This window comes from Aedes albopictus, chromosome 2, assembly GCF_035046485.1.
Source record: "Aedes albopictus strain Foshan chromosome 2, AalbF5, whole genome shotgun sequence".
NCBI classification, from domain to species: Eukaryota; Metazoa; Arthropoda; class Insecta; order Diptera; family Culicidae; genus Aedes; species Aedes albopictus.
Genome location: NC_085137.1, coordinates 407,317,431 through 407,332,185, shown reverse-complemented (window position 1 = coordinate 407,332,185; position 14,755 = coordinate 407,317,431). Strand labels below are relative to the sequence as shown.

General features: G+C 46.7%; 1 protein-coding gene across 9 annotated transcripts in view; it reads right to left on the bottom strand.

The window, feature by feature from the left end:
* Window positions 1-677: 677 nt before the first annotated feature.
* The window catches only part of LOC109416999 (uncharacterized), a 91,478-nt gene continuing 77,400 nt past the window's right edge, over window positions 678-14,755 (bottom strand). For 7 of the 9 annotated variants that reach the window (XM_062853387.1, XM_029876583.2, XM_019691113.3 and 4 more), the window contains exons 3-8: window positions 4,626-4,716; window positions 4,345-4,516; window positions 3,939-4,075; window positions 3,661-3,858; window positions 3,082-3,600; window positions 678-3,018 (exon numbers count right to left, since the gene is read on the bottom strand). In XM_062853387.1, the coding sequence (XP_062709371.1) occupies window positions 2,764-3,018; window positions 3,082-3,600; window positions 3,661-3,858; window positions 3,939-4,075; window positions 4,345-4,516; window positions 4,626-4,716 (1,372 nt within the window). In that variant the 3' untranslated portion in view covers window positions 678-2,763. The remainder of the gene's footprint in view (window positions 3,019-3,081; window positions 3,601-3,660; window positions 3,859-3,938; window positions 4,076-4,344; window positions 4,517-4,625; window positions 4,717-14,755) is intronic. The other 2 variants (XM_019691116.3, XM_029876584.2) reach the window with 2 other exon arrangements.

The window sequence follows — 14,755 nt, the reverse complement described above, 5'->3', positions numbered from 1 at the left end:
TCACTTCACACATCTCATTAACCCGTAATCAATGCTCCGATTTAGCTGAATTTTTTACTGTAACTCGCCTACATATGATATTTCAAATAAACGTTGAGAAAGAATTTTTAAATTGCCTTTTTCTTATTGAAAAAAATACATTTCTTCATATATTTTTGGAAAATTTGCTAAAATTTAAGGAGATTGTCCCCAAAACTCGTCAATATCTTGAATTTCATCAATCTGACGCAAAACCTGCATTCAGATGATCGAATTGTATTATATTCAGCTCTTAATTTATGGAAAAAGATGTAAATCTGGTTGAACAAAACAGAAGATATTTGAATTTTATTAAATTCCATATTTTAAAAAGTTGCAAAACTCGATATTGAGCTAAAACTCAAAAACCGTTCTACTTTAAATTTTTTGAAGCACGGTTTCGAAATCAGCGCTCAATTATGCTTCAAAATTTTGGTCGTTGACGGAAGTTCACGACTTTCGTTTTATTTTGTAAACTAGTGTTATTGATTGATTGATTTGTCTTTATTAAAGAGACTTTTAGCCCTTGGCTGGTTCGTCTCTTTTCAATTATTATGAAAACACATTAGCTTAGTGAATATTTTTGCTGAAGTATCGTTCCTCTATAAGTAAAAAAAAAGAAATGTGATATTTATCGTGGAAAAAGTAATAAGGCCTAGTTGTTGGAATTGAATGTGTCTTTGTTTATATATTTTGCTCTCTGGGGGGATCGCAAGCAGCAAGATGAATCGGTTTCGAAAGGTAGGTAGGTAGGTACTGTATCTACAGAGAATGCAAACGTTTCTTCGCAATTTTCAGTTTGTTTTGTTTCTTTTTGTTTTTACCCGCTCTCTATATGTAACTATATTTTGCCTACGAACGAGTACCTGGTGCCGTACGAAAAAAAGATGTAGCTAATTGTGATTTGACCATTTTTCGAATCAAAATCCTACTGCAACTAAGTACAAAAATGCCGCTTGCTTTGTGATGCTACAAAAGGTGCGTTTTCGTGAGTGTTGCCAACTTGATTTGCGTAAATTTAGCTTCGCCGAATCGAAAAGACACTGCGTGTATCTAAGCACTCTAATAGCCGCTTCGTTTTTGTGTTTGGCGTGTTGTTCTTTTATTTGTTTGGTTTTTGCAGAAGTGATTGCAACAGAAATGCCATTTGAGTGCTTGCTACAATTTGTTTTGAGTATCGCTTTGTATTAAGCTCTAATTTAGAGACGAGGATCAGCTTAGGAAATCGAGAAGCAAAAAGAAATCTCAGCAACCACAACACTGTGAATGTTAATTCGAGCAGCTGTCAAAGTTTGGTACACGATTAATCAGTTTTGCGCGAACTTCGACTGCCGATCTTCTTTTTGCTTCCTGATTCCTGCAAAAATGTGGAAATAGCTGCTATGGATTTGGTTTTGGTTATTTGGTAGGCTTAAACGTGTTTTTTGGATAGATAGTGCACAGGATCAATAAGAACGTTATAGCGGCCATCATTTGAATATGCTACGGCATCTAAACTCTATCTCACGCCAATGGAAATCATGCTTGTGATTTGCATTGCTCTCGATTTGCTTCATACATATTATGTTATTCTTACAGATTTACTTAGGTACTCTCACATAACAGGGAAACATTCTTTTTTTTTGCATTTTAAGTTTTTGTCACTTGTTTTGTCGCTTCGTTCCTACTGTCACAGTTACAGTTATAGAATTTGATTGAATTTGTAGAAATTCGATGTTACTAAAATTTAATTCGACTTCTACCGGCTTTGGACTGGGTTAGGGAAATAGAAATCTCAAGATTTTTACTCGTTTCTTTTTAGCTAATTATTCAAACAAAGTATTATAGATTGCACACTTCTGTGGATCCCTCTAGCTTTGATTTGTTATTGTTCGCTGACGTTTTACTGTGGCCATTTTTTTTGTTTCGTCCACTCACTAAGTATGAACTAGAATTTTTGATCTACATGTATTTACCGGCATAATATCATCGTCGTTGGCTGCCATTGTTTCTATGTATTTAGGAAAACTAGGTATTTCAATTGTTTTTTTCATTAATCAGGAAAAAAACCTTCTCAGTACTATAGTTAACCATCGCAGTTTCATCTACACTCAAAAGGTAAAAATATGTAAAAATATAAAAATAAACACAACTTTGGTTCATAACGCTAAAACTTAATCAACACGTGCTGCAATTTGCATTGACGAATTGTTTGTTTCGCTAATGTTACAGATTATTCTAACTGTATCTTTTTTTGTTTTCTTTCAAACAGACCGCTTTCAGCGTTCCCGTAAATACACGTTTCTGCTGTATGTTCATGAGAATGAGAATCACTGTTGAACGTTGAACTGTTGCTCTGGTTATCATAATTGTGATCCTTTCAAAAAAGAGGTACGAGATAAAAATGGCGTCCAAAATTTATGAATTTTGTCGAATACTTGGCATGCTTTGTTTGAAACACACGAACACGCAACAAGGGCGTCCGAGATTGAAGACAAACTTTTCGAAATTTTATGTGTAATGTGTCACTGTCAAATGCTACTGCCTTTAAAGATTTATAGTTGATCTGCACACTTTGAACGGCAGAACTTCTTGAAGAGTTAATTTTAGCGTTAACACCATTCCAGCAACAGTTCAACAACAATTCCCATCCAAATATGAATCTATGTGTGTATGTGTGGAAAGAGTTAAAATTGGCAAAATCGACACGACACAAAGATGGCGTCAAACCCATCATGTCTCGTAATTAATTTTCTAACCTCCTATTTACATTCCGGCTCCACCGTTCGGACTGGGCTCGGTCTTTTTGTTCGAACTGGGACTAGCGGCCGTTGTAGGGGTAGCGACGCCGCTGCTACTACTACTACTGATGCTTGGGCTTCCGCCAGATGGCGCTGCTGCCGTTGCCGGTTGCCGACTTGTAGGCGATTCCGGTTCGGCGCCTCCCGCCGCTTGCGACGTCGACTGAGTTGGCGAACTGTCGAACAGCTGGTGCAGCTTCGAAATAGCGTCCCTGTCAGTCTGCGAAGAAAATACAATTTTTTTTAGCAGAGCGGTTGTTTACAAACTCCCTAGAAATCTTACATCCGTGCTATTCACAGAAGCGCTCGTCGGTGCCACCTCTCGCCTTTCCGCTTTCTCCAGCCGCGCCTTGATGGCTTCGATTTCGCCGTTTATCACATGGTTTTGTCCACCGTACTGGTCGCACTGCTCGCGAACCGTTCCCAAGCTGCCCTTGAGCCCGTTGGTAGCGTTCTGCAGCGCCTCGATCTGTTCGCTCATCTGCTTGGCACTACCCTCCAAACTCGTCAGGTTTGCCTTCATATCCACCCAGATGTTCTCCACGGACTTGACGTGCGAGGAAACGTTGGCCGAGTTCTCGATCAACTCGTCGATGCTGGTTTTGTGGCTGCGCAGGTCCCGGTCCAGCCAGCCGTTCTTCTGCTTCAGCGCTTGCAGTTCGCCGGTGAAGTTCTGCGACATGTTGTCGATCTGAGCAGTGAGTTGCTCCCGAATGTTGGCAATCGTTTGCTCCGTCGCGTTGTTCAGCGTATTGTCCATCGAAGTCGGCGTGGAATTGTTGCGCACCTGGTTGAGAAGAACCTGCAACGACCGTGAACATTTGTAACGTTTTGATCAGTAAGGGCTAGCCCTAGAACTCACCTGTAAATCATCCACGCTCTTCCGGAGCGTCTTCTGCTCGCCTTGATCCTTGGTGTGCTGATCCTCCAGGGCCGTTATCCGAGTGAGGGCATCCTCAATCTTGGACCCCAATCCGGCCACGCTCGACTTCAAGCTGTTGAGCTGCGCTTCTTGGGAGTTTTCTTTCTTTTTCTCTATCGTGTCTCGTAGCTGTTTGAGCTGAAATGGGAACACAAGACAAGAAATGTAGGACAAGAAACATACATAACCTCGTTTGTTGCAGCGTGTCTGTTGCTCACCTCGGTGGAGAAATTGCTCAGCACTTGTTGAATCTCGCGCAATTTCCCATTCAGGGCGGTCTGGTTTTGCTCGAGGTTTTTCGACGTTTCGTGCCACTTTTGTAAGGCTTCCGGCACATTTTGACTAGTGGCTGACACTGCACAAGTACCGAAGGGATAATCCGTATTAGAAGGGGTACGGGGAAGAAAGAAGGAAAAGACAATCGATTAGTCAGGGCCAATCAGAATGCAATTAGGGGAAGCCGTTGAGGTACAGCGGTAACAATTGTTTTGCGATTTTGTTGAATGGATATGTGGCGAAATGTCTCACCAAACTATACACGATATCCCTATATGCAAAGTCAAAACTATTAAGCTCAAATAAATTGGCAATCATAAATGTGGTAAACCAGTACGGTCGAATCACCTTGCTCGATGCGGATCCGGTACTCGGCCACCTGTTGCCTGATGTCGAAGTACAGCCAGTACATGAATCCGAGCGACAGAAAGATGCAGGACACTAGGATAAGTGGGCCGCACGTCCGTACGCAGGAGAAGCGCTTCCTCCGACATCGGGACTGGGTTCGTACCTTGGGCTGCTGGGGGTGGTGGGAATCCGGTAAGGTTAGTGTAATAAGTAGAAAAAAAGCGATGGAAAGGGTTAGTTCATGGGTTTATCTACACGACAACCTAAGGTATCCAACTAACCCATGAGTAGTCTTCCTGGTCGTCAGTTGAGTTCGATAGTAGCTGATCATGGGATGCGATTCCGTTTCCGGCGATGTGACGTTTTCCTGAGCTGCGGATGGGAAATGAATGGTTAGATAGCCTTGGCGTAGGTCTCGCTTCAATCAATCAATATCAACTCCGAAACTATCCATTGTACAGTCTTGAGGCAACTAAACAAATAACATCATTATTTGTTGTACATGATCATGTCCAGCATAGTTCTGGGCCTTACGGATTCCTACCTCATAGCGATACCTACTCCGCAGATCATTATGATCATTCATTGGCGACTCCTTCAACAGACATGACTTACAAATCTAATTCAAAAGAGAGCACAATCGACTCACGTTCACGAGAGGTGGACTGGTGCGAGCGCCCCGACAAGTAGTGAAAGCGGAAGCTGGAGTGACCTTCAATGAGCGGTCATCAGCGACACGAGGCGGTACAGCGCCAGCCAGCAGTGGCAGCGCAGATGAGTGGTGCAGACCTCATGCGAGCGCTGAACTGCAGCATGAGCAACTTAACGAGTTGATCGGCTACACCAGCGGGTGTTAATGATTAATCATAGATTTAATCATCATTAATGATTAATGATTAAGATTAATCAAAAATCATCAATCATTATCACAAAAAATTATCGTTTAATCATTAATCATTAATCTTAATCACGTTGCTTTCGCAATTTAATCATTAATCAGTAATCATAATCATGAGAAATTTTTTTAATCAATCATTAATCATTCATCAAAAAAATGATTCGCCACATTCTATGTATGATCCAATTTGAATTGGTTTAAATGCTGTTCTAAATACTACAACCTCTATTATGCAGATTATTTCTATGCCATTTCAGTTTGTGCATCTTTTTTATGCCCTGCTATATTGTGTATGTGTATAAAAAATGTAATAATGACCAGGAGATAGCAGTAGTGTTTCAAGGAGGTACCAGGAGATCTCAGGAGCGTGTAAGAAGGTTTTACGGTCCCCTCAGGGGGCTTCAGGAATTCTAGGAGGTCTCAGGAGTGCTTCAGGTGGCCTTAGAGTGATCTAGGAGAGTTCTAACGGGTTTCAGGGCCGTTTCTGGAACATTTCATGGGGACCAGGGTGCACCAGAAGGTTGTAGGGGCATTTTAAGATGACTCAAGGGGTTTGAAGAAGTCTCATGGGTGTTTCGAAGGATTCAGGGGGTACCTTGAGGTAAAGGTAATTTTAGGGGGTTCTAGGGGCTCGGGGGCGTTTTAGGAGGTCTTAGAGGCGTTTCAGGAGATCCAAAGGGATTTCAGGGGAGTACCTGGAGGTCACACTGAGGTTATTGATATTTGGAGCAGGTCTTAGGGACATTTCCGGGGTCATTTCAGGAAATATCAGAGGATTTTCGGTGGGGTTCAGAGGGTGTTTGAAGGAGATTTCGGAGGCATTTCAGGAAGTTTCAGAGGTTTTGCGGTGGGTTTCAAAGGCATTACGCAGGCGCTATCGTGGTTTCGGAGTGTCTCAGGTGCGTTACATGAGACCGACGGGGTTTTCAGGGGATTTCGGGGGCATTTCAGGAAATTTTAGATTATTTTTTGCGAGTTTTGCAGGCGCTACGGAGGTGTTTTCGGGAGGATGCGGGTATCAGGTGCGTTATATGAGGTTCATGGGCGTTTCAGGTGCTTCGGGGGATCTATGATGCGTTACATGGAGTCCAAGTTAATTTTATGGGACTTATGATTATTTTTGACGAGTTTTAGGGTCGTTACGTAGGTGTTTTCGGTGCTTCCGAATGGTCTCTGTGAATTACGTGGGGCCCGTGGGGTTTTCAGGTGGATTTGAGGGGCGTTTCATAAAATTTCAGAGGGTTTTCAGGGACCTCTTAACGAAAACCCTTGAAACGCCCCGGAAATGCTTTGAAACACCCCTGTAACTTACATAATCTTATTGAAACGCCCTTGAAATTCCCTTAATTCCGTTTCAAATGCCCCTGAAACCCCAAAATGTTCCTGAAACTCACCTGATATGACCCTATCTGAAATGCTTCGAAACGCTCTTGAAACCTCTGTAATCCCATTGAAACGCCCTTGAAAGCATCATTAATCAATTTGAATAAACCCTTAACGCCTCTGAAACTCTCTGAAATGTTCTTTATACTATTGAAATGCTCATAAACGCCCTTAAAATGCTCCTGAAATGGCCTTAAACAACCTAATGAAACACCCCTGAAGACCATTGGAACTTCCTGGAAATCCCCTTGGCTCCATCGCAAATTTCCAGGAGCAAGATCTGTTCTGGCGAACTACATTCGCTGATTAAAGCCCTGACTTAAGTTAGGCACAAATAACCTCTTTTTTATGCCCATTTTAATTTATGCACCCACAGCCAATATAGAGATACATTTCTAAGGCTAGTTTCAACTTTGTACGTACTGAACAAAAAGATAGAACAAGTAATGGTCAAGTATGTAATGATTCCACTTCAAAATTACTTGATCAGTTCGCAGCCGGCAAGCAAAGTGTAACATTGGTTCTAATGAAGCTGTCACTTTTCTTTGCGAAAAATAGTCCATTATTCTGCCTATTATTCCTTAAGGAAAAGTAATGCTTCAGATGTCAAAAATACTTGCGAAAAAAGTAGGAATTCTACTTGAGCGTTCTACTTGGGAACAGAAAACTGTATATTTGAAATTTCTAATATATTTTAAATAACTCAGATTTAATTTTTATTAATCATTTACAGTTTTCTGTGATTGATTAATCATGACTAATCATGATTTTTAATCAATAAGCCATTTTTAACCATTAATCATAATCACTAATCACAGATAAAAACAAATTTAATCATTAATCATAATCATTATTCATCCTAAAAACCGAATTAATCATTCATCTTAATCATTAATAACAGATATTGAAATTTTAATCATCAATGATTAATCATGATTATTTTTTTCGTTAATCATGAACGCTCTGAACAACATCAACAAAGACCATAAACAAGTTGATGATGAAGTTGATGAGTGCGGTGTAGCTCGAATGGACACGAGAATTGCCGGTGCGATCTTCGTACCGTTCGACACCAGATTCCCGATAATCCTCCCAAAAAGACATCGGCTAACCAATCTAGTCGTGGAAAGGTATCATCGACACTATCTTCACGCAAATAACGAGACGGTGATCAACGAAATTCGTCAGCGGTTCCACGTCCCGTGCCTACGTGCGCTGCTGAAAAGCTTGTCAAAAAACTGCATGCAGTGTAAGGTGTCCAGAGCTAAGCCTGTGTGTCCGCGTGAGGCTCCCCTACCGAAGGCGCGCCTTAGTCCGTACATTCGGCCCTTCAGTTTTGTGGGGTTGGATTACTTCGGTCCCATTCAGGTCAAGGTCGGGCGCTCTCTGGTCAAGCGGTGGGTGGCGCTCTTTACATGCCTCACCATCCGGACTGTCCACCTAGAGGTAGTGCATTCCTTGACTACGGAGGCGTGTAAGATGGCAATACGACGGTTCGTAGTACGAAGAGGCGCGCCCTGAGTGGGAGACGGATATCGCCATCATATCGGACCCATACCGAGTACCCGCCGGCAACGGCAACTGGGTCGCGGATGGGACCAGAAAAATGGCGGCGATTTGGACGACGGGTAAATACCCCGTTCAGGAGTTGGTGTCTACTACCTATGAGGGCTTCGTGGTCGCCAAAGTAAACGGGGTCTTCTTCTGTAGCTGTTATGCGCCTCCGCGGTGGCCGATCGAGCAGTTCACGCAAATGCTGGACCGCTTAACGACCGTGCTAACAGGGCGAAGGCCGGTGGTAATAGCGGGCGACTTTAATGCCTGGGCCGTGGAATGGGGAAGCCGTTTCACGAACCAGCGGGGTCAGATCCTGCTAGAAACACTGGCCATCTTAGATGTCGACTTGGCTAATGTCGGTACCAAGAGTACCTTTAGTCGAAACGGAGCGGAGTCAATTATTGACGTGACCTTTTGTAGTCCTGGCCTAACAAGTAGTTCGAACTGGAGAGTAGATGATGGCTACACTCACAGCGACCACCTGGCGGTTCGCTACAGTATCGACTACAATAACAGCAGACAGCGGATAGAAGAAGAGGCGGCTAGGCCAAGGCCAAGCCCTCGCAGGTGGAAGACATCATACTTCGACGAAGGGGTATTTAGGGAGGCGCTCCGCCGTGAGCGAAACTTAATCGGTTTAGACGGCGACGAGCTGGTAGCGGTGCTCTCACGTGCGTGTGATGCGACCATGCCTAGGCGAGTCCACCCTAGAAATGGGAGGCCACCGGCTTACTGGTGGACCGACGCGATTGCGGACCTGCGCCGCGCCTGCCTACGGGCTAGGCGGCGGATGCAGCGAGCACGATCAGAGGAAGAGCGAAACGAACGGCGGGTGGTGTTCGCCGCTGCAAAAGCCGCGCTCAAGACCGAGATAAGAGCAAGCAAAAAGGCCTGCTTTGAGGGTCTCTGTCAGAGTGCCAATACGAACCCGTGGGGTGACGCCTACAGGATCGTTATGGCCAAGACGAGAGGTGTGATGGCTCCTACAGAGCAATCTCCAGAGATGTTGGAGGGGATCATTGGAGGACTTTTTCCGCGTCATGATCCTAGTCCTTGGCCTCCTTTCGTAGGACAGCCGGGGACTGGGGCTGGCGATGAGGAGAGGGTCACCGATGTGGAACTTGCGGGGATAGCTAAGTCCCTTAGCGTAGGTAAGGCCCCAGGTCCGGACGGAGTTCCGAACCTGGCCTTAAAAGTAGCTATTGCAGAAGCTCCCGAGATGTTCAGGTCTGCTATGCAGAAATGCCTGGACGAGGGAGTTTTCCCAGAAGCTTGGAAGAGGCAGAGCCTGGTACTATTGCCAAAGGCGGGGAAACCACCCGGAGACCCGTCGGCATACAGACCAATATGCTTGATTGACACGGCGGGGAAGGTGCTCGAAAAGATCATCCTCAATAGAATGTTGCGGTTCACCGAGGGCGAAAATGGTCTTTCGAGTAACCAGTACGGCTTCCGGAAGGGGAGGTCCACCGTAGACGCTATCTTGTCGGTTACAAAAACCGCCGAGAAAGCACTCGAGCCTAAGAGGAGGGGAATTCGCTTTTGCGCGGTAGTGACTCTGGATGTAAGGAATGCGTTTAATAGCGCCAGCTGGTCTGCTATTGCCGATGCGCTCTTGCGTCTGGGGATACCGGAGTACCTGTACAAGATTCTCGGAAGTTACTTTCAGAATCGTGTACTAGTCTACGACACGGAGGTGGGTCGGAAGTGCTTTCACATAACCTCAGGAGTCCCGCAAGGTTCCATCCTGGGTCCGGTGTTATGGAATGTCATGTACGACGAGGTGTTGAGGTTAGAGTATCCAGTGGGAGTGGTGATTGTCGGATTTGCCGACGACATTACGCTCGAAGTCTACGGTGAAACGATCGAGGAGGTAAAGTTGACTACCAACCACTCGATCAAGGTTGTGGAGGCGTGGATGCGGTCCAGGAAACTGGAGCTGGCTCACCACAAGACAGAGGTGACGGTTGTTAACAACCTGAAGTCGGAGCAGCAGACGGAGATCAGTGTAGGAGACTGTACTATCCTGTCAAAGCGCTCCGTCAAACACTTGGGCGTGATGATCGACGATAAGCTTACCTTCGGTAGCCACGTCGATTATGCCTGTAAAAGAGCCTCCACAGCTATTGCGGCACTGTCCCGGATGATGTCCAATAGCTCTGCGGTGTACGCCAGTAAGCGCAAGCTTCTGGCTAGTGTTGCTACATCCATACTTAGGTATGGCGGCCCGGCGTGGGGCACCGCGCTAAGTACTAAATGCTACCGACGGAAGCTGGAAAGTACTTACAGGCTTATGTGCCTGAGGGTTGCGAGCGCGTACCGTACCGTGTCACACGACGCTCTCTGCGTCATTACTGGTATGGTGCCTATCAGCATTCTTATCAGTGAGGACATGGAGTGCTTCGAAATGCGCGGCACAAGAGGCATACGCAGGACTGTCAGGATGGCCTCTATGGTCAAATGGCAGCGCGCGTGGGACAGTTCCACCAAAGGAAGGTGGACCTATAGGTTGATACCGAGGGTAGATAGTTGGATTAATAGGCGCCATGGGGAAGTCACATTCCACCTGACACAGGTCCTTACAGGTCATGGTTGCTTCCGACAGTATCTACACCGTTTCGGGCATGCGGATTCTCCCGAATGCCCAGTGTGCAATGGTTTAGAGGAAACGGCGGAACACGTTTTGTTCGTGTGCCCGCGTTTTCGCACAATGCGTGACCGCATGCTTGCCACATGCGGGGAGGACACAACTCCGGACAACTTGGTCCAGAGGATGTGTAGGGATGAGTTTGGCTGGAACGCCGTTTCAACGGCTATTACCCACATCGTCTGGGAGCTACAGAGGAGGTGGCGCGTGGACTCGGAGAATGGCTAGTCCAGATGCAGTACAAGAGGTGGTCCAGGGGTTCGGAGTCGGCTTCGTAGGTCATACCGGTGCCCTGCGGTCGAGATCGACCCTTACAACGATTAAGTGGCCGCGGAGAGGAAGTCCCGGTAGTGGTGCTGTCGTGGCGTCGGTCTACTGGGTTGGATCCGAGCCCGCGGTTGGAAAGGGGTCCCCGGCAAGGGTCGGGGTAGGTGAGATCCTGCTGTCTGCAACCTACGGGTGCATCTGATAGGGCCTGAAGGGTAGTGATACCCTTCCTTACGGGCAGGTCAGATCGGGTTGCACGTGGGCATCAGTTCTTGATGTCCGCTCAGCAGTAGGGCGCGGGCGGGGTTGACCCTGCCCGCCTTCCGAGGACAAAGGGAGTGGCGAGGACCACTCGGGAAACTGGCTAAGCGCCAGCATGCTACCGTGATGGACTCTCCAAAGCGAGTCATCGATGTTCGTTACTGCAGGCTACGCAGCTTACCTTGTGGGTGCGATGTGCACTAGCCCCTCTCCGAAGCAATACCTTCTTGGTGGTTCCGGAGAGACGTAGGGTTTGGCGACCATAGGAATGGTTTAGTGGGTACGAGGAGAGAGTAGTCCTGGATTTTACTTTTGTTGTAGAAGACGGCCTGTCAGACCTACAAACCTTCTGTTAGGGTGTCTGTTGAGCAGATTATCCCCCTATGGTTTAGAAGGAAAAAAAAAAAAAAAAGAGGCGCGCCCCTGGAGATCAGAAGCGACAATGGCACCAACTTCCTGGGTGCGAGTCATGACCTTAAACAGCAGATACAAGAGATGAATCAACAACTATCCGCCGTCTTCACCAACGCTGCCACCAAGTGGGTATTCAACCCGCCATCGGCCCCTCACATGGGGGGGTTCATGGGAGAGGCTTGTCAGGTCCATCAAGATTGCCTTTGCGGCCCTAACGACTACCAGAAACCCGGACGACGAGACTCTTCTGACTTTGATGATTGAGGCGAAAGGAATAGTCAACTCTAGACCCCTGACCTGTTTGCCATTGGACGCAGAATCGGAAGCAGCTCTAACGCCGAACCATTTCTTGCTGCTGAGCTCGCAGGGAGTGACTCACCCGCCGGAGGTTATTCCAGATCGCCCGGAGTCCCTCAGGACTAACTGGAGACTGACCACGAACCTGGTGAACCAGTTTTGGAATCGATGGGTGCGGGAATACCTTCCCACTATAGCTGGCCGTACCAAATGGTATGAAGACTCCAAGGAGCCGGAGATCGGAGACCTGGCAATCATCGTTGATCCGTCGATCCGAAACGGATGGCTGCGTGGGCGGATTCTTTCCACAATCAAAGGACGGGATGGACGGTGCAGACAGGTCCTAGTGCAAACCAGCGGAGGAGTGCTACGGCGACCGGTAACTAAGGTTGCCATTCTACGTGTCAAGGCAGCGGACAACGAAGAAGCTGAGGGTAACGCAGGACCACCGGAAGGGATGGACGTGCATTACGGGTCGGGGGATGTTGGGGGCAACCCTACGCCACTGGTATCCGATAGCGCACAACCTCGCGCTTTCTTCCGTCAAAGTTCTGTCAGACGCTGATAGACGTCAGTTGCCAAAATTCCTGCTAATCATTATCAACACCATTCTTTGCATTACACGAAAAAGGCAGAGTAAAAAGTATTTTGTAAGATTCTTTAATTCATGAATTCAGTCCGTCATCCTATTGCCAAAATCGAGAATTCCAACTAGGAGACCAATTGTAAGTAGCTATAAGTTTATTGATTGAAGATCCTTAAAATAACTGAAGTAATTTCTAATACAGTTTGAGCTCACTTAACCACATAAACGGTGTGCTACAAAACCCTCCGAAAACGTCCGAAACGATCCAACATCCCCATTTGAAGGGCTTTCTTTGCCTTCCATTGCATGTATTTATACATTGTTTGGCAAGTACAATGATACACTATGCCCAGGGAGTCGACAAAATTTTATCGACCGGAACGGGAATGAATTCCGCCGTCTCCGGATTGGCAATCCATAGCCTTAACCAATACGCTAACTGGAGACCCGATTAGACGTACTCGTATGGGTGAGATGATCCCAGAGCTCAAGCGCGACCTTGCCCGAGCCACCGGAGGTTTGCTTCAGATGTCTGGAACCAGGACACAAGTCATGGGACTGTATAGGCCCTGACAAGAGCAAGCTGTGTAGGTGATGTGGTGACGAAGGCCATAACCGAGTACCCGCCGGCAACGGCAATTGGGTCGCGGATGGGTACGGAAAAATAGATATGGATGACGGATAAATGCCACGTCCAGGAGTTGGTATTTAATACTTACGAGGGCTTCGTGGTCTCAAATTTAAACGAGGTCTTCTTTTGTAGCTGCTATGCGCTTCCGTGGTAGTCGATCCAGCAGTTTACGAAGATGCTTGACTATATGACGACCGTGGTGGCTCTCGCGTGTGGACCATGCGACCAATGCGACCATGCCTAGGCAAGTCCACCCTACGAATGAGAGACCACCGGCTTACTGGGGGACTCAAGTTATTATGAACCATATGAATCTACAGATTGGGCGACAGGTGCATCGATCACGAATTGAATAAGATCGAAACAAACGGCGGGTGGTATTCGCCTAATTTGAAGGTATCTGTCAGAGTGCCAATCCGTGGGGCGATGTCTACAAGAAGATGATGGCCAAGACAACAGATGTAATGGCTCCTACAGAGCAACCACCAAAGATGTTGAAGGGGACCATCGAGGGTCTTTTTCCGCGTCATGATCCTAGGTCCTTGGCCTCTTTTTGTAGGACAGCTGGGGGCTGGGGCTAGCGATGAGGAAAGGGGTCACTGATGAGGAACTTGCGGGGATAGCAAAGTCCCTTAGCGTAGGTAAGGCCCCAGGTCCGGACGGAGTTCTCTTGATCTTGGTTTTCCGAGCGGTTTGAAAGCGGCAGAGCCTGGTTCTATTGCCAAAGGCGGAAAAGCCATCCGAAGAACCGTCGACATATTGTAGACCAATATGTTTGCTCGGCACGGAAGCGTCTCTCAAATAACCGATACGGCTTCCGGAAGGGAGGTCGACCGTAGACTCACCTGTAGACGTTATCTTGTCGGTTACAAAGACGATCGAGACAGCTCTTCACCGTAAGATGGTAATTTGCTGCTGTGCAGTGATGACCCTCTGGATGTAAGTAACGCGTTCAATAGTGCCAGTCAGGTGGATATTGCCGATGTGCTCCTCAACCTTGGGATACTCGGTTACTATAGTTACTATATACTATAACTATAGAACATACAAGATTCTCGGAAGACCTACCCACTTGTACTTTCACAAAACCTCAGGAGTTTCGCAACGTTCCATCGTTATAAAACATCATGTACGAAGAGGTGTGGAGGTTAAAGTTTTCGGTGGACGTCGGCTTAGCTGACTACAGAGGAGGTGGCACGTAGACTGGAGGAGTGACAAGGTCAGTTGCAACCATAAGGTGGTGTCATGTTTCGGAATTTGGATACGCAATTTATATTGGCACCCTGTGGTCGAACTCGACCCTTAGGACAGTTGGTCACGCTGAAGATTTCCTGGTATACCGCTGTTGTGTCGCGACAAGTTGGCAGCCAACTAGGTTGGATGGATATGAGCCCGTTGCATGGAATGGTGTCCCGATAAAGTCTGGGGTAGACGGAGGCCCCATGTTTATATGTATTTTGCGGTGTAAGC